The sequence below is a fragment of the Sylvia atricapilla genome, chromosome 3 (assembly GCF_009819655.1).
Source record: "Sylvia atricapilla isolate bSylAtr1 chromosome 3, bSylAtr1.pri, whole genome shotgun sequence".
Taxonomy (NCBI): Eukaryota; Metazoa; Chordata; class Aves; order Passeriformes; family Sylviidae; genus Sylvia; species Sylvia atricapilla.
Window position 1 is genome coordinate 111,919,215 of NC_089142.1, and position 23,448 is coordinate 111,942,662.

A 23,448-nucleotide genomic window follows, 5' to 3' on the forward strand; every position below is an offset into this window, starting at 1 on the left:
TGTTTTGGCTTGGCTGTGTGTGAGGAGAGATTTATCCTGTCCCATCTGGCTGCAGTGCGGGAGTCCGCAAGGGGAAAAGCCACCCTTAACTCCTCCACTGGCTGCCTTAGGGACCTTTGGGGATGAACACCACAGTGGAGCAGCTAACAACCTTCAGGCTACCTGCTTTGACACGTTGTTTATTCGCACTGTCAGTTTTTAAGGAATAACTCCCACCACTCCAGGCTTCTTCCGCCTCCTGAGCTGCCCACACAGCTCTCAGAGGTAACTGCACTCAGAGCAATCCCAGCTTCGTCTGTGCCCCTTCAAACCCCCTAAAATAACGACAAGGGTATCATCTGCATTTATTTGGGATTATTTCGGCACCGCTCAGCACAGCTCCTGGGGAACTCAAGAGGAACAATGAGCCCATTGTGCCTCGTGTGCCACACTCAAAGCCCATCAAAGCCAGCGCTAGCCTGGAGGAGCCTTGACTTGAGATCCACTGGAAAAACTCCCAGTTACTTCAGGAGACTCTGAATCAGGTGCTCCAAGGAGGATAAGCCACACTGGTGGTGGCAGGCTCCATGTTCATTGCCATTTGGAGATGGTACAAGGAGTTCTGAGAAGCCACAGAGGCAATAAAACAGAAAATATCAACAATAAACCTCGACACCATTGTCTGTAATCAAGTGTGAAATGAGAGGAGAGAGCGTCAAGTGCTTTCCCAGATCTGCCCTGAAAACTTTGGGATTAGGGAGTATCAGAGCAGAGAACTCACACATTGAGCTGGGTTTGCCACAGGCTGGGCACAGAACAGCTCCCAAGGAGGGAAAACCAGGAGCAGAGAGAACATCAGCCCAACCCCACCTGCTGGGTGAGGCACGGGGGAGGAATCAGCCCCAAAACAACAAAAAGCAGAAGGGCGGGCACCTCGGTGCATCCTCCTGAGAGACCAGCACCTTCCTCAGGCAGCTTTGCATCCAGAAAACTGCCTGGAAAACCTCTTATCCTTGGAATGCTTGCGTAGGGTCTCCAGCCAGTGCCTGGGTGGGGAGGGGAAAGAGACAATTTCAGCTGTTATTCCAAAGGAGGGAAAGTGGTGCCAGCAGGAGAGGATCCACTAAGCAGCAGTGGCACTTTTACTCCTTGAGCAGTTTTTACTCCTTGAGTGGCACCTGAGGCACCAAGGTTTGCGCTGCTGAAAATTCCTGGCCCCCACTGTGCAATAGAAGTCATTCCACAAGACCATTCCCTGGCTCCAAGCAGAAGGGATCTGAATTGCCACAGAGACCCTTTTCCCTCCCATCTCTGGATCTGCACTCCGTGGTTCCTGTGCTTGGGAAATTGCTGCTCTCTCCTGATTAAGTGCTTAATTGTGACCAGAGCTTCTCAAGTGTTTCCAGTCCCGAGCTGAAGTCCCACTTCAAGCACATGCTGTTACTGACTCTCTTATCAATTTGCTCCCCAGGGATCCCTTCCAAAGGGGGTCTGAGGGGCCCCGAGTGCATCCCTGTTCTGCAGGGAGCCAAGTGGAGAGCTGGGTGCACCAAGAAACAGGGAGCGCTCACTAACGTGGGCTCCAGCCAGATGTTTTCCTTCAAGGAAAACCTGGACGAAACTAAAGGAATGATGTTGGAGTCCAGGACATCCCCTTGGATGGCCTGGGACCCAGGGAGGGAATTTGAGCCCTGGACAGGGGGTGTGGAGCTGGTCCAGGGGGCTCAGAGACCTTGGCACAGAGCCCAGAAGAACACCGGGTTTGATTTTAATCCATGGGAAAAGCTTCCAACACTGGGAAAGGAATTACAAACCACCGGGATGTGAAAACAGTAGTTTAGTACAGTAGATGATACAGAATTCAGTAGTTTTAGGGTTCATAGAATAGAGGTAAATGGGGACAAGATGGTGGAATTTGGGTGGTACCTCATGTACTTCTCCTTCTTCCTCGTCCTCCATCTTTTGGGGTGGTGATGGCACAAAGGAGTTAGAGTGGATTGGGTCAAAGTAGAAATGTCACTTTTAGTGTGGGCACTGGGCACTGGCACAAAATAGTAAATAACCAATATGTAGTTATCTGTGTAAATGTTAGGGAACATCCCCTCAAGAGGCAGTCTCCTCATGTCCCAGCCACTGTCAGCACCTCGGCTGGGAGAGGAGAATATTCTGAGCTATCAAATAATAAACATCACGAGAAACCTGAAAACAGACCTTGAGGACTCTGCTTTTTTTTATACCAACACAACTCAGGGCTTTTAGAGGGCCAAGGACTTGAAACAATCTAAATCTCGGGTGAGGAAACCCTCCCTGAGAAATTTAACCATGATTTTAGCAGGTGTCCATCCCTGGAAATGCTCAAGGCCAGGTTTTGAGTACCTTCGGTTTTTTTCAGACAGTTTTCACCTGTGAACTGTCCAGGATCACCTACAGCTCCCCAAAAAGTTTCCAGCCACGGGGAAAAGCTGAGGTTAAAATCCACTAAGGCCTCATAATGGTAACACCAGCCCCTGCTCAGAGCTGCTTAACGGTTAATGGAATAATATTTACATCCATTGTAGATGAGAAAAGATAATTACTTGCAGGGTTTAAGAACCAAATGTGTTGATCCAAATGTAATCTCGGTGTTTTAGCATCTAATTATTACATCAGAAACACAAATGTCAATGGGCTGCAGCAACCGAGTTGTCAGAAGGGGGGAAAGGGAGATGTGTGACTTAAATAACACACCAGGGGAAAGACACCACCAAGGGACTTTTAACTGGAGTTAATTAAAAATACTCAACTTCCCTGAAGCATTTTGGGAGGTGAGAGCTTGTGGTTTTTTCCTCAGTGATCCTTCTGCTACACCCAGAACGAGATACAACTAGAGGGGACAACTCTGGGTCTTTCCCTGCTCACCCAAATCAGGGATACAAACCCCAAATGGCACATTTCCTACAGAAAAGGATGGCTGCAGGAATGTTATACAGTGAGGTGTATTCGGTGCCTCCATCCTGGATCTCTTTTTTCTGGAATCCAGCTGGCACCTGCCTCCGGTATCTTCTGTCACCTCCGTGGACCCAGATGGGCCTGTTTTTCCCTGCTGTCCCACACCTGCTCTGACGAACCTGGAGAACACAGCAGAGGTTTCCTTTTCAACCCCAACCCCCCTAAAACCTGCAGCAGCAGCCCATCCCTGAGGCAGCTGGGACAGGATGTGCCAGGAATCTCTGTTTTCCAGGAAGAGTTCCCTATCCCGATTCCTATCCCGCACCCACAGGGAGCGGTGCACAACATTAACACGAGCGTGCTGCCGAGAACCGACTGGAATCGTGGTGCTTTGCTGCTGAACAAAGCCCTTACCTTGATTTCTCCCCCAAGTTCAAGTTCCCAGCAGGCTGATTGTCCCCCCCCCCCATCCCTGAAGCACACACTGCTGTATGGAATTTTATTAAATTGCCAGCACGGGCGGCCGTTCAAAGTTTGTGTGGCTCAATGCGATCGATGGCAGCAAAACATGGGAAGAAAGGAAGGGGGAGGGGGGCACCCCTGTTTGTTAAAGCTTTTTCTTTTCCCTTTTGAATAAAATGTCAACTCCATTATATAGATGTCAACTCCATTACTGCAACACTCCTGTGGCAGCCTCAACATGGAACTATCTGCTAATAAAACAACTTTCTCGCAGGGGGAGCAGAGGGCAAGTTACCTGCTGGAGGTTCCAATCTGGTTAAGAAAATTCCTGTTTATCCCTGCAGGCACAAACACCATTTCTATTATCCTGGTTTCCTCCTCGTCTTTGTCGGCCCCAAAGTAAAAACCTGCTCTTGTACCCCGATGAGCCTGCGGTGGTCACGGACCTGTCCTTGTTAGAGAAGGCAGAAAATGGGGAGAGTTCTGCCTGGCGTGCTGGAAAAAAAACATCTGGGTTAGAATCGTGGAATGGTCTAGGACTGAAGGCACCTGGAAGATCCCCTTGTTCCTGCAGCAGCAAAGGTGGGGAAAAACAGAGGAGCAGCTTCCTGGGGGTCCTGCTCCAGGGGGATGTGCTGCCAAACACTCTGAGGGGAATCTGGGGACAGATGCCCCACAAAAGCAGCAAGATCTGCCCACAGGCAGAAGGCACCACAAGCACCACACCAAAAACACTTCCAGAGAAGCCCCCTGGATGGAGGGGTTCGGCATGTTTGTGTGCCTGGGAATACAGGATACACTTGGGAAGAGAATTTGGGGATGTGAAACTGAGGGCTCCTTTGGAATATAAATTCTATTTTCAAGCAGCCAGGAAGGCGGGGAAGCCCCTCAACCTTGCCAAGGCAGCAGCTGTGAGAGACCAGGGCTCCTCCCTCGCTCTCAGGTTTGCTGGCTGCACACAGCCCCACGCAGACAAAGATGAGCACATATTTAGAAAAGAATAAAGAAACCCATTCCACGACAGGAGTTGTTTAGATAATTGATTTCCATTGGACTTACAAGCACTAAATTACACCTAGTGAGCCACATCTCCCAGATAACCTTTTCCTTCAAATCTCTCTTCCAAAGGATTGGCCTTTGACAGAGGCGTCTCTGGGAGTGCGGCTGTGGCAGGCTCTGAGGCAGCTCGTAGGTAGGACCTTGCTGAGAGAAGGCCGTGATGATTCCTCAAGCAATTATTTTTCCCCGGTATCCTTTGCATAGAGAGAGCTAATTAACTGCCTGCCAGGCTCCGCAGATCCAGGGCGCAGAATGAAGTACCACAAATGTCATAATTAATTAGCAGTTTAGCGGCAGAACGAACACAGCGAAGGTGCTGGCGAGCGGAGGGCCATGCCGTGGGGCAGATCCAGCCCGGACAGCAAAGGGAATTTCTTCATGGAAAGGGTGGTCAGGTGCTGGAAGCGCCCAGGAAGGTTTGGAGCCGCCATCCCTGGAGTGCCCAAGGAAGGTCTGGACGCGGCACTCGGTGCTCCGAGTTAGGAACAAGGTGGGTGTCGGGCACAGTTTGGACTCCGTGGGCTGGGAGGGCTTTTCTGACCTCAGCGGTTTGGTGATCACACCACAGAGCCCCAAACTGTGGGAAGCTCAGCTGGAAGGACAGAGAAATGACGAATAACCTGTCATGTCCCCCTGTGGAACTGCGCAGGGACAGCCCACGCCAGGCCCGGGTCGTTCCTGTCCCAGCCCCAGGCCCTGCCCTTTCCCAGGGATGACACCCTCCACCTCTCCGCCATCCACCAGGACATCTTTTTCCCACGTTTTTCGTGATGTTGACCCTGCCAGTGGCCCCCAGGCAGCTCCCAGCCCCTCTCCCGGCCCACCTTGCAGCGAGGACAGCGATGTACTTGGCACAGAGACCCAAGGCTGGAACACAGACCTGAAGCTGTCAAACACCTCCCATGGGCAAGCAGCTCCTTTCCCAGAGATGGAAGAGGGGCTCAGCAGCATGGAATTACCAACTTCTCCCTGGACCAAAGCTGACAGAGCAGGGGTGAGACCTTGGGCAAGCCCAGCACCAGACCTGTCAAACAAATTAAAACCAATTCAATTAAAGTCATCAAGGCTGGCTCCTAGCAAGAGCCAAAACCCAAGAATTCCCTGAGAAAACTCTCAGCCCTACCCCTCTTCCCTGAACAGGTGTTCCCAGTGCTGGTGGGCACTAGGGAGCGTATCCCACATACCTGGAGCCCCCAGCATGTGGAGTCCCACCAGGGGACAGCTCCCCAAGGGACACCTCAAGTGGCCCTTGCACGCTCCACAGCCCTGCAAATAACACCCCCAGGACACAGGCAGGATTCCCAAGGGCTCCAGAGCAGGGCAGATTCCTGCAGGAAACTACGAGTGAGGACTTACAGGCATCCATGTCTCCTTCCATCCTCGGCTCTCTCTTCCCCATCCACTGTGGGAGAGCTCCAGGGAGAAAGAGCAAAGCAAGAGAAGCCCCCCAGGCCTGCATCCATTTGGAATCATCTCAGAGCCAGCACCAGGCTGTGCCAGGCGGAGAAGGCAGTGCTGCGCCTGGTTTGGGTTACTGAAGTGCCACTGCCGCCTCGCAGAGCCAACTCCATGGTGACAAACGGTGCTAGGGAGCTGTGACACCAGTGGGTCAGAGCCGGCACAGCAGCACCGGGAGGGAACAATGAGCTGGAGCAGGAACCCGGGCTGTGGGAAAAAGAATGGCCTTGAGGAGAAAATGTACGGCACACGGGAGAAGGTCCTTAACTTCAGTTTCCTCTTTTTTTAACCTAATGAATTCTTTCATTAACCCCATCTGGAAGAGGCCAGCACCTCTCCAACATCTGCTCAGGAGCTTTGTTCAAGTGTGAAACTTCTCTGCAGTTTTTCCAGGCGTGGCTTATTACAGCACTTCAACAATGGCATGTTTTCAGGGATTCCTCCCCTCTCCCCAAAAGTCCTGACTCCTGCAGGTGAGAGCCCAAAGCAGTGGTTCAGGAATGTCTGTCAGTTGTGAGGGACCGTGCACCACAGAGTTCCACGTGGGAATGTTGCTCCTCACGACGGAGCAGCCAATTCCCAAAGCTTCCCAAAGGAAGTCATCGGCAAGGCGCTCATCCTGTCCCTGCCTCCCACGGCCCAAAGGGAATTTTTCTTTGGAACAGCTTTGTATCCAGGCAAAAGAGGCTACAGCAGCAGGGATTTCAGTGGAAGAAGCCTGAGAGACATCTCCCACCAGCATGTGCTCATCTGAGAGCAGAACTCATCTCCTTCGGGGTGACATCCTTCATAAATCTGCTTTAACAGAGTCCTGCTGACCCCATCTTGTCTTGCTCTGCTGTTCCCAGCTCTGGCCATTCCCCATCCAGGATCTGGATCACTTCCACACCAGGCTGCCCCACAAACCACGGGATGCTGCCCCACAGCTTCTCTGGGTCCCTCAATAGGCTTTAAAGAGTGGTCGTGGGGTGTTTCCCAGCCCAGCACAGGACGGAGCTGCCGGCAGGACCCAACAGGGCCAGGAGGAGTCAATATCCGACCATGGAGAATCCAGCAACACGAGAGGCCAGCTCAGGGGCCCTTGGCCACGTCCTGTCTTGAGGTGATCCCACAGCAGGCCTGGCTGTCACACCTCAGCTCCCACAGGTTTGTTTGTCCCAGGTTTGTTCCACCTCTCCAGCTCCTTCTGCTCCAGGGACAGCAAGCAAGCCCTGAAGTTGCTCCTTAGCTGCCATTGGCAGGGGGATAAATATCCCAAAATCCCAGCTAACCTCCATTTCGTACCCACAGCTGCACCACTGGACCATCTTCCTTGGCTCTCCACATCCCTGGGAAATGACACATTCCATATTTCCCTGTCAGGTCTTGCACCCATCAGACACAATCCTACTCCTCAGGGTTGCACGGAAAACAGGGATGGATTTTGCCTCACTTGGATGTTCCAGAGCCCCAAGTCACTAGAGTTACTCCTAACTGTACACAGAATATTGCTCTGAATTTAGAAGTCATAGAGATTATCCTTCAGGAAGTCTCTCTACTTCATGACTTCCTTGCACAGTATCTAAATGTAACACAAACGGAGGTTTCTCCATTTGTTTTCCCCCTTTCCCCAAGAAAACTCACGTGCTTGTCTGGGTTTTTGTGTGGGTCCAGCTGTCAGGAAATTAACTTCCTGGCTGGACACAGGCCACCTCTGGCTCCTTTGCCCTCCTTGCCAACACAAGGATCTCTCCTGGGCGGCAGAGGCAGAAATAGAACTCATCCCAAGTCCCCAGCAGCAGTACAGTGTCCTGGACATGCACTGAACCCAGCTGCCACAGAGCATGGGAACGCTGGATAACACTGGAAGTGCCCCAGGCCAGGCTGGATGAGGTCCTGGCAATCTAATCTGGAGCTGGCATCTCTGCCCATTGCAGGGAGCTTGGAACAGGATGGTCCTTTCCGTCCCTTCCATCCCAACCCAGGCAGAAATTCCATGGTGATCCTACAGCCCAGGCCAGGTAAAACTACTGGAAAAACATCCATGTGCCATGTGGAAGGGCTCTCATTCCAAAGGCAGGAGCAGTCGTGAGCAGAACAAACCAGGAGAGAATTTAAACCTGAGAATAACTCAGAAACCCGGATTTTCCTGGCATTCCCTCACCCACACTGCAGCCACAGGGAAAGCCAGCCTTGTTATTCCCACTAATTAAACTGGGAAAACAATGGGAAATGAAAAACACAGCCTCAACAAAGGGAGAGAGGAAGTGGCCCCAGCACAAAGGAGCCGGTGACACACGCTGTTGCCAGGTGGGAACAGGGAAGGGATCAGGGATTGGGGATCAGGGATCTGGGCACAGAGCTCTGTGGTGCCAGAGAAATATCTGTGTTCTGTTATCTGAGGAAAAGCTGGAGGAGATGCCACAGGAATATCATGCAGCACTGGAGTATTTTCTGCAGCCTCAATCATTAGGAAAGCCTTAAAAGCAGCTCTGGGATATTTCACTTTCCTGCTGCCTGCACTGGAACTGGCTCTGCTCCCATCCACACACTTTTCCCTTTCCAGAAATTTTCCCAGCTGGATCTGAGGACACAAGACATTTACCTGGGAGCTCAGTGGTTGGAAACATCCTCTTCCACAGGCAGGAGGAAAGCTAGTTTGTCTCCTCTCTGCCACCCAAGCCCCACAGGAAAACACATCCATCCAACAAGCGGGGAAAGGTGTAAGAGACTAACATATATTTATTGGGAGGAGGGGGGGAATTCACAAAAAAAGTCGCACGACAAAAACCTACAACCACAAAACCCTATAACCACATTATGCCATGACAGTCATCATCACGTAAAAGGGGCAGGGAACCCTGCAGGTGGACAGGGAGATAACACTCCCTAAACCTGACTTAGGGGTAAGCAAACCCCCTAACCTGCCACAGGGTCTCCTGGTGGGGCCGTGCCACCGCCGGGCATTCCTGATGGGCATTCCTGATGGGCATTCCGGATGGGCATTCCGGATGGGCATTCCGGATGGGCATCCCAGCCCCCAATTCCTTGTTCAGGGCTCGATTTCCCCAGGCAAGGGAGAGGCGGTGGCCGCAGGAGCGGCCGTGTCCCTGTGCCAGGTTAATTTCTTGCCTCGCCTGTGAACAGCCCATTTAGCGCCACTTCAAACTCTTAATTCCGGGCTTTACGTGGAAATGATTTTAGAGTGCGCTGGAAACCCCGGGTTCCTTTTCCAATCCTGCGACGTCTTTAGAAAGCAATTCTTTAAGCCTCCGTTTCCGAGACCCTTTTAATCTCTGCAAATTATTGGTGAGAGCTGATTCAAGGAAAATTGCCACCGCAGCGCTGTCACCGTGTGGAAAAAGGCCACCGCTGATTATTTAGACAAAACCACCGCTTTCGGGGCAAGAAATAAATTAGCATTTATACTAGATTATTGAAAAACGCCCCCCCCCCCAAAAAAATCAGCCTCCATCTCTGTGTCAATTGTGGCTCACCGAGGTCAACACCTCTGCTGTGACAGGCACGGGCTCGCACAGCAAAGGACAACTTACGTGTGGAAATGAGCCCCGAATGTGTCATTATTATCAGGGAGACAAGACGGGCTGGGAAATAACATCTGCACTCCTGGAAATAACATCTGCACAGCCCGGGATCCTGGCGACCTTCCATGGAAGGGGGGGGAAATCAGGAACGGGGAAAAATCGCCCCCAAAAATTAAAGCCCAGGAGTCTGGGTTCTTGGCTCTTTGCTGTTGCATTTCCTATGTTTTGGTGGGGGGTTTTTTGGTCGTTTTGTTTGGTTGGTTTGTTTTTTAATTTTTTTTTTAATTTGCTTTTAAACTGCTTCACTTGGAATCTGCAGCTTGATCCTCCCAGGGTAGGGAAGGAAGAAGTCCTGCTCCGTGTGAAACCTCCAGGTGATGGAGGGTTAGGTTAGAAAAGCACGTCCTATAAGCGAGAAAGATTTCGAGGTTGAGAGGTTGTTTTTTTTGCGACACATTTGCCACATCAAAAGGATTCTCTTTACAAGCACGAACGAAATGATGCGGTGCTTTTTATCCCAAACATCCCAGGTGTTACTGACATGGGGAAAATTCTGGGGTGTTTTCAGCGCAAAATGGCCACAAGCGGTTTTGCTGGCTGCATTTCTACCAGCTCCCACCCCGAGCTGTGCTTCCCCCGGAGCTCTGTCAGGGGATGCAGCGATTCCTCTGCCCCTAAGACAGGGGTGAGGCATGTCCTGGTGGGCAGGAACCCTGCTCAGCCCCCGCTGTGTCCCAGGGACCTTCCCCAGCCCTGCCAACAGGAAAGCTTCATATCGCTCCTCATCCCAGCTCCAGCAGCAGGATTTGGGGACAGCCGCGGTGTTCAGGATCCCTTTTCCCCCAGCTACCCCTTCCCGGGCTGCTGTCCCTGGGTACCCGGGGCTGGATTTCACTCCCCAGGTGCCCAGCCCAGAGTCCTGGGGTGTGAGCAGAGGCTGTGAGCAGAGGCTGGTACCACATGTGTTCTCAAAATCCCTTCAAACCACCTTGCTTGTGCTACATCCCAAAATCCCGGTTTACAGGGCCAGTCTGACACAAACAGGACCAGTCCCTTTCAGCCCTTCACCTTATTCTCTCTGGTTTGTCCCCAAAGCAGCACTGGGGCCTTGGTGACATCCCAAACTGCCCCGTGGCTTGTAGGGAATCATCCCTACAGTGCCAGAAGCAGCCAAAGGCAAAGCAGGGACACCAATGTCTTTTCTCTCCATCCATCCATCCATCCATCCATCCATCCATCCATCCATCCATCCATCCATCCATCCATCCACCCACCCACCACCCATCCATCCCCAGGGAAGGGTCCCTGCTTTGCCAAGCTGCAGGTTCCTGTCAGGGCTCTCTCCCTGCAGGGCTGAGGGGCTCCAGCCTGATCACCTCTGCCGGGAACCTCCTGTCCCAAAGCACACAGGCACCTCTGTGTCTGGGGAGGACGGAGGTTTCAGCAGCTCCTTCCTGGAGTGTGAGCCCCAGAAAGGAGGGGACCTGCTCCAGGAGGGATGGAAAACTCCCAGGTGAAAAAATAAAGTGAAACCAAACCAAACCAAATAAAATAAAATATCAGCTTTTGAAGGAAGAATCTGGTGAAGGAGGAGCTGGGCTCAGCAGTTCACTGGTATCACTGGTGGGCACCCAGGTCTGTGCTGGGGGCCCTACCCCAGGGACAGAGCTGTGACCCCCCCAGGTTGTGCTGAGGGGCAGCAGTGTCCCCACCCATGGGGCAGCCCCTGTGCTGCTCCAACAGGGATGTAGAGAGGCGCTTTTTGCCCTTTTTTTTTTTTTTTTTTTTTTTTTTTTTTTTTTTTTTTGGGGAGGGTAAAAGAGATGCAGGGGGAAATAAAGGGATGGAGGTGCCAGGAATTCTGCCCGAACGGTGGGAAGATTGCAGTGAATAGACCTGTCGGGAAAGCAGGATTAGGCTAGCAGTGCGTGGAGATTCGGGACTTATTTAACTCCTGACCCTCGCCGGGGTCTCAAGAGTTTCAGCGGGGAGCAAAAACTTTAAAACGCAAAACCGTTCTCGCTCTAAACTTTTATTTTTAGCCATCACCACAGAGCTGCAGGTGCCTTGCCTCCAAAAAGATCAGTGAAAAGACGGGGTTTGAGAAGGGAACGGTCCAGTCTGGAGGGCGTGGAATACCCCTGGCTCCCCAAAAAGGGGAGTCCGGCAGCAGCTCGGGAACCGGTGCCCACTCTAGAGGGAGGTGCGGGTGCCGGTCACCGAACGCACCGACTTTCATCAGCCTGTGGGGGAGGCGCAGCCCCGAGGGCCCCCTGCACGGCCCGGGCGCGGCCAGGAGCGCACCCAGCGCATCTCCCCGAGCAGAGCCTCCGCCCACCCCGTCGCGGCGGTGCCCGGCCCGGGGGACACGGGGACAGCTTTAGCCGCGGGGTCCGGTCGTGGCCCGGCCTCAGCCCGGCAGAGACCGCGCTGAGCCCCTCGCTGACCGGAGCTGCCTCCGACGGGCGCGGGGTCCCGGGGCAGAAGCCCCGCAGCCGCTTTCCGCGAGTTCGGGCTGCCCCGGGGGAGCCTTTCGTTGTGCCAAAACCGACGAACAAACGAACAACGACCGAAAGGATCCCCAAAACCGAACCGCAAAAGAAGCCCCGGCCCTAAAGGGTACCCGCTGTAGCGGGGGTCCCGCTGGCCTCGCACCCCGGCGGTACGGGCTCCGAGGGGCCGAGAGGGCGCCGCGCAGCCCCGGGGCCGTGCCGGCAGAGGGGACGGGGCGGCCCGGCTCCTGCCGTCGGGGCCGGGCGGGAGCTCTGCCCGGGGGCGGCCGCGCACCGTGGAGAGGGGATCGGGGGAACGGGCAGGTACTTACGGGCGAGGGCGGCGGGGCCGCTCGGAGCCGCTCCGGCGCTGCCCCGAGGTGGCCGGGCTTAAGAGCCGTCGGGCGGCCGCAGGACAATGGCCGGGAGGAGGGGGCAGGGGCCGGGGGCCGGCGGGAGGAGGGGAGGGGCCGGGGCCGCCCGCCGCCGCTCCGCCCCCCCGCGTCTGGCGTAAACCCGGCGCCGGGCTAAAAGAACCGGCGAGCTACCGGCGCCCGGGGCTGGTGGCCGCCGCGGACGGCTCGCCGGTGCCGGCGGCAGCACCTGGCCCGGCCCGGCCCTGCCCGCCCCGTCGCGTCCCGCCCCGCCGCGCCATGTCGCTGAGCCCCAAGCACACGACGCCCTTCTCGGTCACCGACATCCTCAGCCCGATGGAGGAGAGCTACAAGAAGTTCGGCGGCATGGACGGGGCGGGGGGGCTGGGCGCGCCCCTCGGGCCGTACCGCCAGGCGCCCGTGCCCCCCCGCCGCCGCCGCCGCCGTGCCGCAGCACGTCCCCGCGGGCGCGGCCGCCTACCACATGCCCCACGGCGTATCGCAGTTTCCGCACGGTGCCGTCGGGGGCTACTGCAACGGCGGGCTGGGCAACGTGGGCGAGCTGCCCGCCTACCCCGAGGGGATGCGAGGCGGCGCGGCAGCGGGCGGCGGCTGGTACGGCCCCGGCGGCGACCCCCGCTACTCCAGCAGTAAGTGCGGGCGCGGGGGGCGCGGCGGAGGAGGGAGGCGGCGGGGCGCGGGGGGCAGCCGCGGCCCCGACGGGGCGGGCGGCCGGCCGGCGCTGAGTCGCCCGTCCCGCTCAGTCTCCAGGTTCATGGGCCCGTCGGCTGGGATGAACGTGGCCAGCATGGGCAGCCTGAGCGGCATCGCCGAGGGCGCCAAGGCCATCGTGCCGCTGCACGCGGCGCCGCGGAGGAAGAGGAGGGTACTTTTCTCCCAGGCGCAGGTCTACGAGCTGGAACGGCGCTTCAAGCAACAGAAGTACCTGTCGGCGCCGGAGCGGGAGCACCTGGCCAGCCTGATCCACCTGACCCCCACGCAGGTGAAAATCTGGTTCCAGAACCACCGCTACAAGATGAAGCGCCAGGCCAAGGACAAGGCGGCCGCCCAGCAGTTGCATCCCGACGGCGGCGGCGGCGGCGGCCTGTGCCAGCAGCCCTCGCCGCGCCGCGTGGCCGTGCCCGTGCTGGTGAAGGACGGCAAACCCTGCCCGCCGCCGGGCAGCGGCACCCCCGGCCCCGGGCAGGCCGCCCCCGCGGCCCCTGCCGCCGCCGCGCCCGCCGCGCACCCGCACCCCGGCTCGCTGGGGCAGGCGGCCGACCTGGAGGAGCTGTCGCCCAGCCCACCCGCGCTGCACGGCCCCGTGGCCCCTCTGCCCACCCTGGACTCGGCCGGCGTCGACTACAACGGCGGCATGGTCAGCCCCAACCTGCTCTACGGCAGGACGTGGTAATCGGTGCGTCCCGCGTGTGTTCCCCCGACGGCCCCGCTCCTCCGGCACTGGACGCTCCGCCCGGCCCGGTGCCCGCGGGGATCGCCGACGGCCGCCCCACCCCCGGTCCCCTCCCGGCCTCCCTTCGAGTTTGTTTTTTAAGTCTCCCCTGTTCGGACAAACGGCCCCGACAGCAGCGCCGAGCGCTGGCGTGAGCGTGGATGTGTGTGAATGTCGGTGTGCACGCGTGTCCGCGCCTCCGTGTCCCGGCGGCCGAGGGCTCTTCCCGACGGGGCGGGGGCAGCGTGGGCGTCCGCTCCGGCCCCGCTCCGCTCCCCGGCGGCAGCGCAGCCCCGGAGCCCCGGCGCGCACCGCGACAGCCCCGCGGAGCTCCACAATAAACCCTGTGAAGCGCAACTCATCTCGGCCGAATTAATTCCGTGGGGGTGCCCCGGAGTGCTGTTCCGTTCTTATCCCCGTCTGAGGTAAATACGGAGTGGCAGCTCGAAGTGGGAGCAGTGGCAGGAGAGCCCTGGAGCGCTGGTGCTCAGATTTAAGGGGGACCCCCCGTTTTTCTCGTTGTTGTTAAATATCGCGCAGTTCGTGAAAGCCCGTGTGTGGACGGGGCGCGCGTCCCTCAGAACCGCCTCAAGTCCCCGGCCGCTGGCTCAGCTCCCGACGAGCTCAGAGCCCCGCGGGGGTGACGGAGAGCCCGGGAATTCCCGGGGCTGGACCCCGCTTCCCGCCGGGGTCGGGCCCCGCAGCAGCCGGGGCCGGAGGATGCGCCGCACCGGAGCGGGCTTTATCCCCGCGCCGCTTCCCGAGGAAATCCCGCACATCGGAAAACGCTCCTCGGGACTTTCCGGCAATTTTTCTTTCTTTCAATTTTATTTTTTTTAAATTTTTTTTTTAATTTTAATTTTATTTTAAAAAATAAAAGGAAACCTTGTTCTCACGAGTCGGCTGCTTCGTTGTCGGTGTAGACTTAAGGGCAACCTCCAAATCCTCTTTTTTTCTGCCTCCCTCTCAGCTACCAAGGATTTAATTCCGCGCCCCCCCGCCGCCGCCAGGCTCCTCCATCCTTGGGGGACCTGCGGAATCCCAGTCCCGGGCAGCGCTCCACTCCCGGCTGTGCCACGAAGGAACGATTCTGAGGTGGAAACATGGGCATTTTGGCCTCTGCGAGACCACAGACCCACTCCCAGACTCTTTCCCAAGCCCCATGTGAGAGCCTGGAGGGGAAAGGGATCTCCACCGTTCTTCTGGGGAAGAGAACAGAATCCCTTCCCCTCCCGGCAGGTGCCACATGGGGACCCTGTGGCTCCCTTCCCTTTCCATGAGGGAGAATTTCTCCCTGCTGTCTTCCACGGGAAACGGCTCAGAGTGCCTGGGGTGGGACTGAGCCCGGCCTGATGAGTGGTTTCCCCCTAAAATTCTGTTACATCCAAGGGGGGTATATCTGGCTCAGCTCCAGCCTGGAAAAAAAAAATTTCTATGGGCAGAGCAGCGTGCCCAGGGCCTGGGCTCTGTTCACCCAGAGCGCCCAGCAGCCGAAGCAGAGCCCCAGGAGCGGTGGTGCTGCCCGGTGAAGTCCTGCATCCCAGCCAGAGCTGAGGAAACAAAGCCCCCGGGCTGGTGCGCTGCTCCGAGCATCACTCCGAGAGCGGAGTGGGCAGCGCAGCTCACAGGGCCCAGGCTGGCTCCACTTGGGATCAGACTGCAAAAGGGTAAAGGGCTGGGCCAAGGGAAGCCTGCAGGGATGAGCCTTTCCCACAGCAGCCCCCCAGAATGTTTACCCAGACTTATTTTCATGCCCCCAAAAAACGCGAGCGAGGGAAAAAACCCATCAGGAGCCGGCTCCATCCACTTTTGGAACATAGGCGACCCACCCCCCTCCTTCCTGCAGTCCGTTCCCATGAAAACTCACCCTTAAGAGTTCATCTTGTCCTGCTGGAAAAGCAAAATAGCTCTTTTTGAGCCCCCAGTCTTTTCCTGGTCTCGGGAGAAGGCCCTGGGGAGGGCCAGCAGCTCCCAGCCCCGGGAACAGTCCATTACAATGAAGGATTCTGCTCCACCCTCCATCACTTGAAAATAATGAATCCAGGTTGATGATTTCTTCCTTCCAAGGTTACACAGGCCTGTCTGGGCTTTCCCCCCCGTTGCTGGTGATTAACATCTGGATGTTTGGAAAGAAGCGAGCACCAAGGAGTCAGGGCAAGAGTGGGGCTGGGAACTCTACTGCTTTACACAATACCTGGATTTAATGGAAAAGTCCAAAGGGAAAGGCTGAACTGGATGCTCTCCTAATCCGTTGTTTTTTGTTTTTTTTTTTTTTTTTTTTTTTTTTAATTAAACAAAGACTTTAAATGCTAAAGGTTGGGTGGAATTATTTTGTAATAAATCAACAGGAAACTGTGCACACAGGTGAAAGATACAAACAGGCTCTGGAGAGGTCTGGAAATTAACCACACGCCACTGCTCAGAATTTCAAAAGCCACTTTATAAAGCAAATAAAAATATTTACTGATTTGGTACAGTCACACAGAAAATCCCTAGAAAGAGTGCTAAAAATGAATGGAATCTCTGTCCTTCGCAGCTATTTTAAATTAGGTATCAAACAGACAAGTCCATGGCCCCTGTCTGGTCATGCCACAACAAAATCCACACCAGAAACAGGCAGATGTTGTAAAAGTTGAAATGTTTTGCTTCAGAGTCCGAAAAACTCCTTCTCTGTGAGAAACCGAAAGAAGCATCTACCAAGGAGCAGCGAGGGCCATGTCCTTCAGTGCCACCGGCTGCCTGCTGGCTCTGCCCTGGGAGTTGATAGAATTCCATTTCTGGGCATTTGTTGCAACTCCGTGTCTGTTTCCAGGCTCTTGTGTGTGCAGCAGAGGATGTTTGGAGTTCAGAGTGGCGGGCAGCGCTTGGTCGGCACAGCTCGGATACGAAAGCAGGACAACACAGCACTCCCACTGCGTCTGATGGCAATCTGTTCTTTCCAGTCCCTCCCCAAAAAATCATCGTTAGGTCCATAAGAAATGTGCACATTTAAAACAGGCATCAACTTTAAAACTACAAGGACGGTGCTTAACAAATTCATTTTTGTTCCCCCTTGCCCCACAAATAATAAAAAGAACAAAAGCAAAAAAACCGGACATTTTCTATGTTTTTAAAAAAAACGGGATGCAGGAGCTAATTCCAGCTGTACCTTCCTGCGGGAGGTGGGAGCGGGTAGGGCCTCCCAGGGCCATATGCCTGCAAACAAACAAAAGCAAGCATTTATTTTTGGGATTAGCAGCACGAATAAACAAGTGGGGCGAGCTCGAGGCGGCACGCAGCTGAGCATCCCTCATCTGGCTGCGGAGTCTCCCAAAAACACGAGCTGGGGCCGAATCCCTTGGTGCAGAGCGGAGCTGTGCGGCACCGGCTTTGGAATCTCAAATAAATCCACCTGCAGCCAGCGCCGTGGGCAAGGGACTTCCCACCTGTGACACCTCTGCTGTGCTCCGTCTGCAGCAAAGGGACAAATGTTGGAGCCGGGGACAGACAGCGATATGTGGGGCAGCTCATACTCAGTATTTTCACACACAAGTATTTTAAAGAAAAGCTAAAGCCGTATTCGTCGCAGAAATGGCGTTTTCCAGCACTCGTTCACTTTAATAAGAGGTCAAAGAGATCTAAATCCCATTTTGCAAATGACTCCAAATTAGATGTATATTTGTACTTATATTCAGGTATTTGGTACATCAAGTATCCGGGGGAAAAATCCATTGGAAAATATCACAGAGCACCCCTGAAGCATTTAAAATTATTTCCAAACCTGGTACACTGCAGAAACCAACAAGTTAATGAAAGGTGATGCATCAACACCAGGCTAGAGGCTTGGTCTGCTCTTTGCTCAGGAATTTTTGGTGTGGAGGGAAAAAGGAGCTTCCTTTCTTTAAAAGAAGAAATCCCTCTTTATTCCAGCCCACAACGGCCAGGATAACCACAGAAACCGTGGAGCCAGGGAACAGACCTGCCAGGGAGGCTCCTGCAGCCTGCCCTTGCAGGCAAGGTTTGTTTCCAGGCTTGATGAACTCAATTAAAAAAGGAATCAAGTTGTCTACATCCTTTAAAAGACCCTTGCAAACCATCAGCAGAGAAGGACAAAGCAGCGGTCCGGGAGCACTGCACCAGCCGCAGATGCGGACGCTCCGTTGTGTGCTGCTCCAGGCTGCACTACCCCAGCAAGTTCATTCTTTGCTTCTCTGGGAGAGCTGGAAGGCAGCAAAGCCCCACTCTCAGGGAGCCCCCCAGATCCATGGCAGCTGCATTAATTTTGTAAGCACTCTGCAGCAGCACGTTTATTAACCTCTTCAGACCATGTTCTGTATGCTGTAAAAAAAGAATTCAGAGGTGAAAGGGCCCAAAGATAATTATTTATGCTGCTACGTGTCACCACTTCCACTTGAATCCCTTTTCAAGGCTTTAAAGCTTTGAAATTTTCAGGCAGCAAGGCCGGATTCAATGATTATGTTGGCACCCTAAACCCTTTCAGGTACCTTCTCATTTCACTCCAGCCCTGAGGAAATAATGACATCTGAAAGTTCATTTAAAAAAAATAACAAGAACAGGAAAAAGAAACCAACAAAAAATTAAAATTAAAAGCAGATAAACAGTTGCAGCACAACTGCAAAGGGGATTTTTTTAAAGAAGCAAGTTCACTGGAGCTACAAGATTTCTGCTTAATCATAAACTCATCATGTATGTGAACAAAAATAAAAGGGTTGTCACTAGTGGGTTTTAATGTTTCCTGCACCTGCAGGTGGGTCCATGCCAGCACCAAGGGAATTCTATTTTGGGCAAGACCACACCATGACCCAGGCTGTAGATGTCTACAGGGCTCCAAGGCAGCTTTCCAAGTGGGAACTAACTGGGATACCCCCCGAGCCCCCGCTGCAAACCCTGCCAGGAAACCATTCCTGCTCCCACTCATTATTCCAGCTGTTGGGCACCACGATTTAAGGCTGAGAATGAAGTGTTCAAAGCACAGCTTCCTTTAGCAAGTATATCCTGCCCAGAATGAAGGGCAGAGCAGGGTGTACCCTGGCAGACAAACATTTTCAAATGTCCATTTCCCAGACTAATTAAACCCTGCCCAGACTCCAGCAGCACAAAGATCCTCCCCCGATTTTTCCCTGGGAGTACAACAGCCCCTGCTATGGATTAGTGCAATCAGGCATTTATTCCTCTGGCTCCGGGGTTTTGGGTAAACCTGTGTAGCACAAAATGAAAGATTCCTGAAGTCTGATCGTATCAATGTACCTCACCCAAATTTAAAATGTATTTTAGAGCACCAGTGGTTGGGTCAAGGTTCAGGCCCCATTATTTCCCTGTGATTATAACCCACGCTGTTGAGTTCTGCCTCCAGTCACAACCAGCACTGGCAGGGTTTATACTGGTGCTGTGCCACGTAACACACATCTGGGTACTGTGCCCACCACCACTGGGGGCAGATGGGCAAGCTGGGAAGAAGAAAATTAAAACTAGGAGTGACTAAAAAGTGACTTGTTGTCACTGTAGTAGCTGAATCAGGCCCTAGCAGAAGACACATTTCCAACAGTTCGTGCCTTAATTTTTGTGCTCACTCCCCCTCCTCCTCCCAGGGACTGGTCACTAACCAGCATTCCCACAATGCTGACCTCCCTAAACAGCAGCAGAACTAGGAGCTTAACCTTGATATGCAAAATTTATTTAAAATTAACTGTGTAAACACCCAGAGCTGTGGTACAACAGCATATGAAGATCAAGTTTTACTGGGATCACATACCCCAAAAAATTCCCTAAGCAGAACCAAGTGCTGCTTTTAAGCAGCATTTTCACTCTGTGGCATTTTCATGGACTGCTGACCAAGTAATTTGTAATTCTGGATGAGATTCTCACCTCATGTTTGCTTGTTTCCTTTTAACCACACAGACCTATTTCCAGCTGCTTATTCCTCTGGCTATGAGGAAATGTAGCATTACGTAGTTTTCTAGCTCAGAGAAAGCCAGTTGAGGGGAGAAATTCAGGAAGCTGTAAGAATCTACATTTCAAACATGCTGGGGAGAACCCAAAAGGTCCAGTGGGCAGATTTCCTTGAGGAAGACTGGTTGGAATGCTTGCCTCAGGCCGCAGGAGGAATGTGACTTGGGACCACATTTGAGGGGTGTTAATGGACACTGGTGCTGCAGTCCCAGCACAGGCCTTGTGCCAGGGATACAGCCCAAGGGCTGGCCAAGGCTGAGAAGTCACTCATCCGTGCATGGTGACACAGTGACACTAAAACCAGCTCAGCAATGCCTGCACCTGCCATACTCCCTCTCCACAGCCACAGGAGGAGGGAGCCTTCGCTGGGAGGAGAACATGGCATAGCACATGGGGCCCTGCTTTCCTACCTGTCTGCCCCTGTCCATGCGGTCCTCGGGTCTCTGTGGGTATCCCATTGGCCCCAGCCCCTGGTACTGGGCTGGCTGGAACTGGTTTGGGGATTGCAGCATGCGGTTCCAGGCGAGGAGAGGAGAAGCTCCGACGGTTCTGCACAAGGAGAGAACGCTGCAGTGGGCACTTACCTCCTGCACAGAGTCCCGCAGCACAGACCCGCTCCTGGGTTTGTCTCTGAGCAGAGCACAGACAGCCAAGTGCCAGTGAGAAACCAGGAGCGGAGAGTATCTTCCCAAATCCTCCTAAAGGCCGCTTTGCTGACCACTTCCTTCAGCACAGCTTGGAAGCTGCGAGGCCATGAGCAGCAAACTCAGCTGCACACAGCAGATTTTTCCAATTCCCCAGAAGGCTTCCATGCACCTTTCATTGCAGGGGCGGATTTGCTGATCCCAAAGGCTCCCCAGCACCCTAGGAGTAAACATGTGCCACACGGGAGCGGGAGGCTTTCTTCTCTGAATGCCCAGACTCTTTCTGGGAGCCCATTCTTCCCAGTTAATTGCAGGTTGCAAATGAATTCTTACGGCGAGTATTCGGAATCTAGGGTAGGGGCCTTGGCTGCTTTTTCCCATCCATTATTCTGCTCAATATGTCAGGAGGTCTGATCGGGAAGAAACCTTTTTAAGTTCTATTGATGCCGTTTTCAATTGACCACGGTGACCTAGCAACATAAGCACTAATTGGCACAGGCTGACTGACATTTGGTGTACAGTTTATATGGGAACGCAGATCCAACGTCCATTATGGCCCAGTTTGCCATCCTGGATTACCCACAGCAAGAAATGTTTTTATTTCTTTCAAGTACCTATTCCAACAGGACAATTAGAAAGCAACAGGTAGAACGCGTCCAATTTGTTTAATTCAAAATATTTAGGGAAATGCTATGGCCGTGACTCAGTTGTTACAGCTGAATACAGCTGAGGGACAGTTTCTTAAAGGATTCAGAGCACGTGGGTCCTGCAGGACAGTATGATGTTGTGAGGGAAAAACATGGAGAGTGGAGACAGTTAATCCTTCCTGACCCCTGCTGAAGAGGGACTTGGCTGAGCAGAGCAGAGCCAGCCTGGAGGGAGCTGTGGACAGCAGAGAACATCGGCTCTGCGTCCCAGGTTTGGGATGTGACAGCAGAGAGCAGGAGCCCTGCATCCTAAGTTTACCTGCTGCACTACATGTCACTCCTCAGAAGGAGTTAAAGCTAAGAGCACTTTACATTTGTGGAGACTAAACTCTCAAAATCAACATTCTAAGTTCATACTTGGAATGAACTAAATTCATACTCACTCCTTTTGATTGAGTATTTTGAGTACTAAGTTTTTTCCCCCCTCATGATTCCTAGAAAACAGCATACTCTCTAGGAAAAAATACACTGCTCAGCCATAGGGAAAACTGCTGGGAATTACCCATCTCTGGGGCTTTCATTAACAATCATTCTATCCACAACAAGTGCTGGTGATAAATATGACTGAGGCTCAGAGGCGAGCACTTGCTCCATGATTGGAATTGGGAAGTTTGACACAAATTTCTTTTGACATTAATATTTACTTGGCATGGAATTTAAATTCTTTAAGTGCTATTTAGTGAAAAGTTGGCATATTTAACAAACCAACACAACATCGCTGCTTTGTTAGGGCATTGATTGGCTATTTAAATTGCCTGAGGGTGGAGATCTGTACAGAGCAAAGCTGTAACCAAAAAAAGAATTGTGCCACTTGGAACACCCCAGGAGCTCATACTGGCAGTTACCCATAGGCATAATCCAGAGTTACATCAACTCAAAAACACTCAGCCGGGTCAGCTAAATTCAGGAGATTTTACACAGGAAAACATTCCTGTCTTCACACCCCAGCCACTCTGGAATTTATTTTTACGAATACGTTAAGCAAAAAAGATCTGTTTAACCAGATAACACATTTCCATCAGCCAGGTAGCAAATCTCTCCATTATAAATTCTGGACTGGCTCAAGAGCATGACAAGGACCTCTGCAGTGCCCAGGAATGTCAGGACAGGGGGGAGGAACCTCAAAATTCAGTTTCCCTGCTGTACACCAAGGTGCAGCACTAGGCTTAAAAGCAAGAAATCCTACACAGGAGACAGGAATGGCTGGATTATGAAGAAGCAGCTTTACACTCCTGGTTTTTCCCTGCAGGCCTGAGAAGGAAGAGCCAGTTTAGCCCCCGCTGCACCACTCCATCCCTGAAATAACATACACAGGTTTTGAGCCCTGCTGGCAGGGACAGGGCTCCTTGCTCATCTCTCACTCGATGTGGTGAATCCAGGATATCCCCAGCCTCCTGCCCACCCACTCCACACCACAGGGCTGGAGCAGGGCAGGCCTCTCCCTCAGTTCTTTCCTTCCCAGAGCAGAAATCCCTGGCTGCACTCTCTCATGACACCTATTGCTCCTGGAGCTGCAGCAGAGAGACGGGGCAGCAGTCTGGGGAACGAGCAGCTCCCCAGGCAATGAATGGGAAGCTCAAAACGCCTTCAACAGGTTCAGATGCTTTTTCCTGCACCAAGTGTCTCTGTGTTTAACCTTCTGCTTAAGTCTCTGTGCTTGCCTCTGTACAGCAACCAAACATCAGCTCTAAGCACGTTTGATCTGCTCCCCAAATCCAAAACCTTCCAAAAACACGACGAAACTACTTATCCTCAGTGCTGGCAGAGCTTTTCATAAACCCTGCACAGTGTAACAAAGGCAAGGCAGTGACAGGTGACAGACCTGCAGCAGTCCTTCACAAATAAAAGTACATAAATTGGATTTAATTAAGGGCTGGGAGTGGCAACTCCCAAGGCCCAAGTAGTATTAAAGTTTGCATTATGAATGAATCTTGCCTTACAATATTCCACAGAGATGAGGCACAGGATAAGGGAGCCAGTCCTACTTCAGTGGGGATCAAAATGGTTGCCATGGAAAGTGACTCTGGAGAGCTCAATAAATTCCCCCAAAGCCCATATTTCCAATGGTGAAACACTTGCAAATAAACCGAAGGGAAAAAAAGCAGGGCCTCAGAGCAGGAACTTCTCTCTCTCTCCTCCAAAACATAAATAAATGTCATTATTCATAGCTGCCACAGGTAGCCGGGTTTATTGAGCCCACCCCACCGGAGGACACACAAGCCATCAATGAGGGGATGCATGTAAAACATCCCTGATTATCAAACCATGTCACATTCCTTCTATTCGATGGCACTTATTGGGCTGCAGATTCCATAATCCTTCCCTGAGTCCCTTCTGCATTTAATTCAGTTCAGCCTTAAGTAGTTAAAGAAACTGTTTTCAGTGGCAACTAATAACTACTGACCTACAGTGACACTGC

General features: G+C 53.3%; 2 protein-coding genes across 3 annotated transcripts in view; one reads left to right on the forward strand and one right to left on the reverse strand.

Annotated features, from left to right (window-relative positions):
- The first annotated feature begins 12,555 nt into the window (after positions 1-12,555).
- On the forward strand, positions 12,556-13,742 carry NKX2-4 (NK2 homeobox 4). The gene is given in 3 exon segments (XM_066314400.1): positions 12,556-12,704; positions 12,706-12,926; positions 13,041-13,742. Coding segments are annotated over 3 exon segments (1,020 nt in total). The 3' UTR covers positions 13,691-13,742.
- Positions 13,743-16,148: 2,406 nt separating this feature from the next.
- Positions 16,149-23,448, reverse strand: part of XRN2 (5'-3' exoribonuclease 2) — a 32,669-nt gene continuing 25,369 nt past the window's right edge. For both annotated transcript variants that reach the window (XM_066316654.1, XM_066316653.1), the window contains 2 exons: positions 20,089-20,227; positions 16,149-16,924 (listed from right to left, as the gene is read on the reverse strand). In XM_066316654.1, coding sequence (XP_066172751.1) covers positions 16,862-16,924; positions 20,089-20,227 — 202 coding nt within the window. In that variant the 3' untranslated portion in view covers positions 16,149-16,861. The remainder of the gene's footprint in view (positions 16,925-20,088; positions 20,228-23,448) is intronic.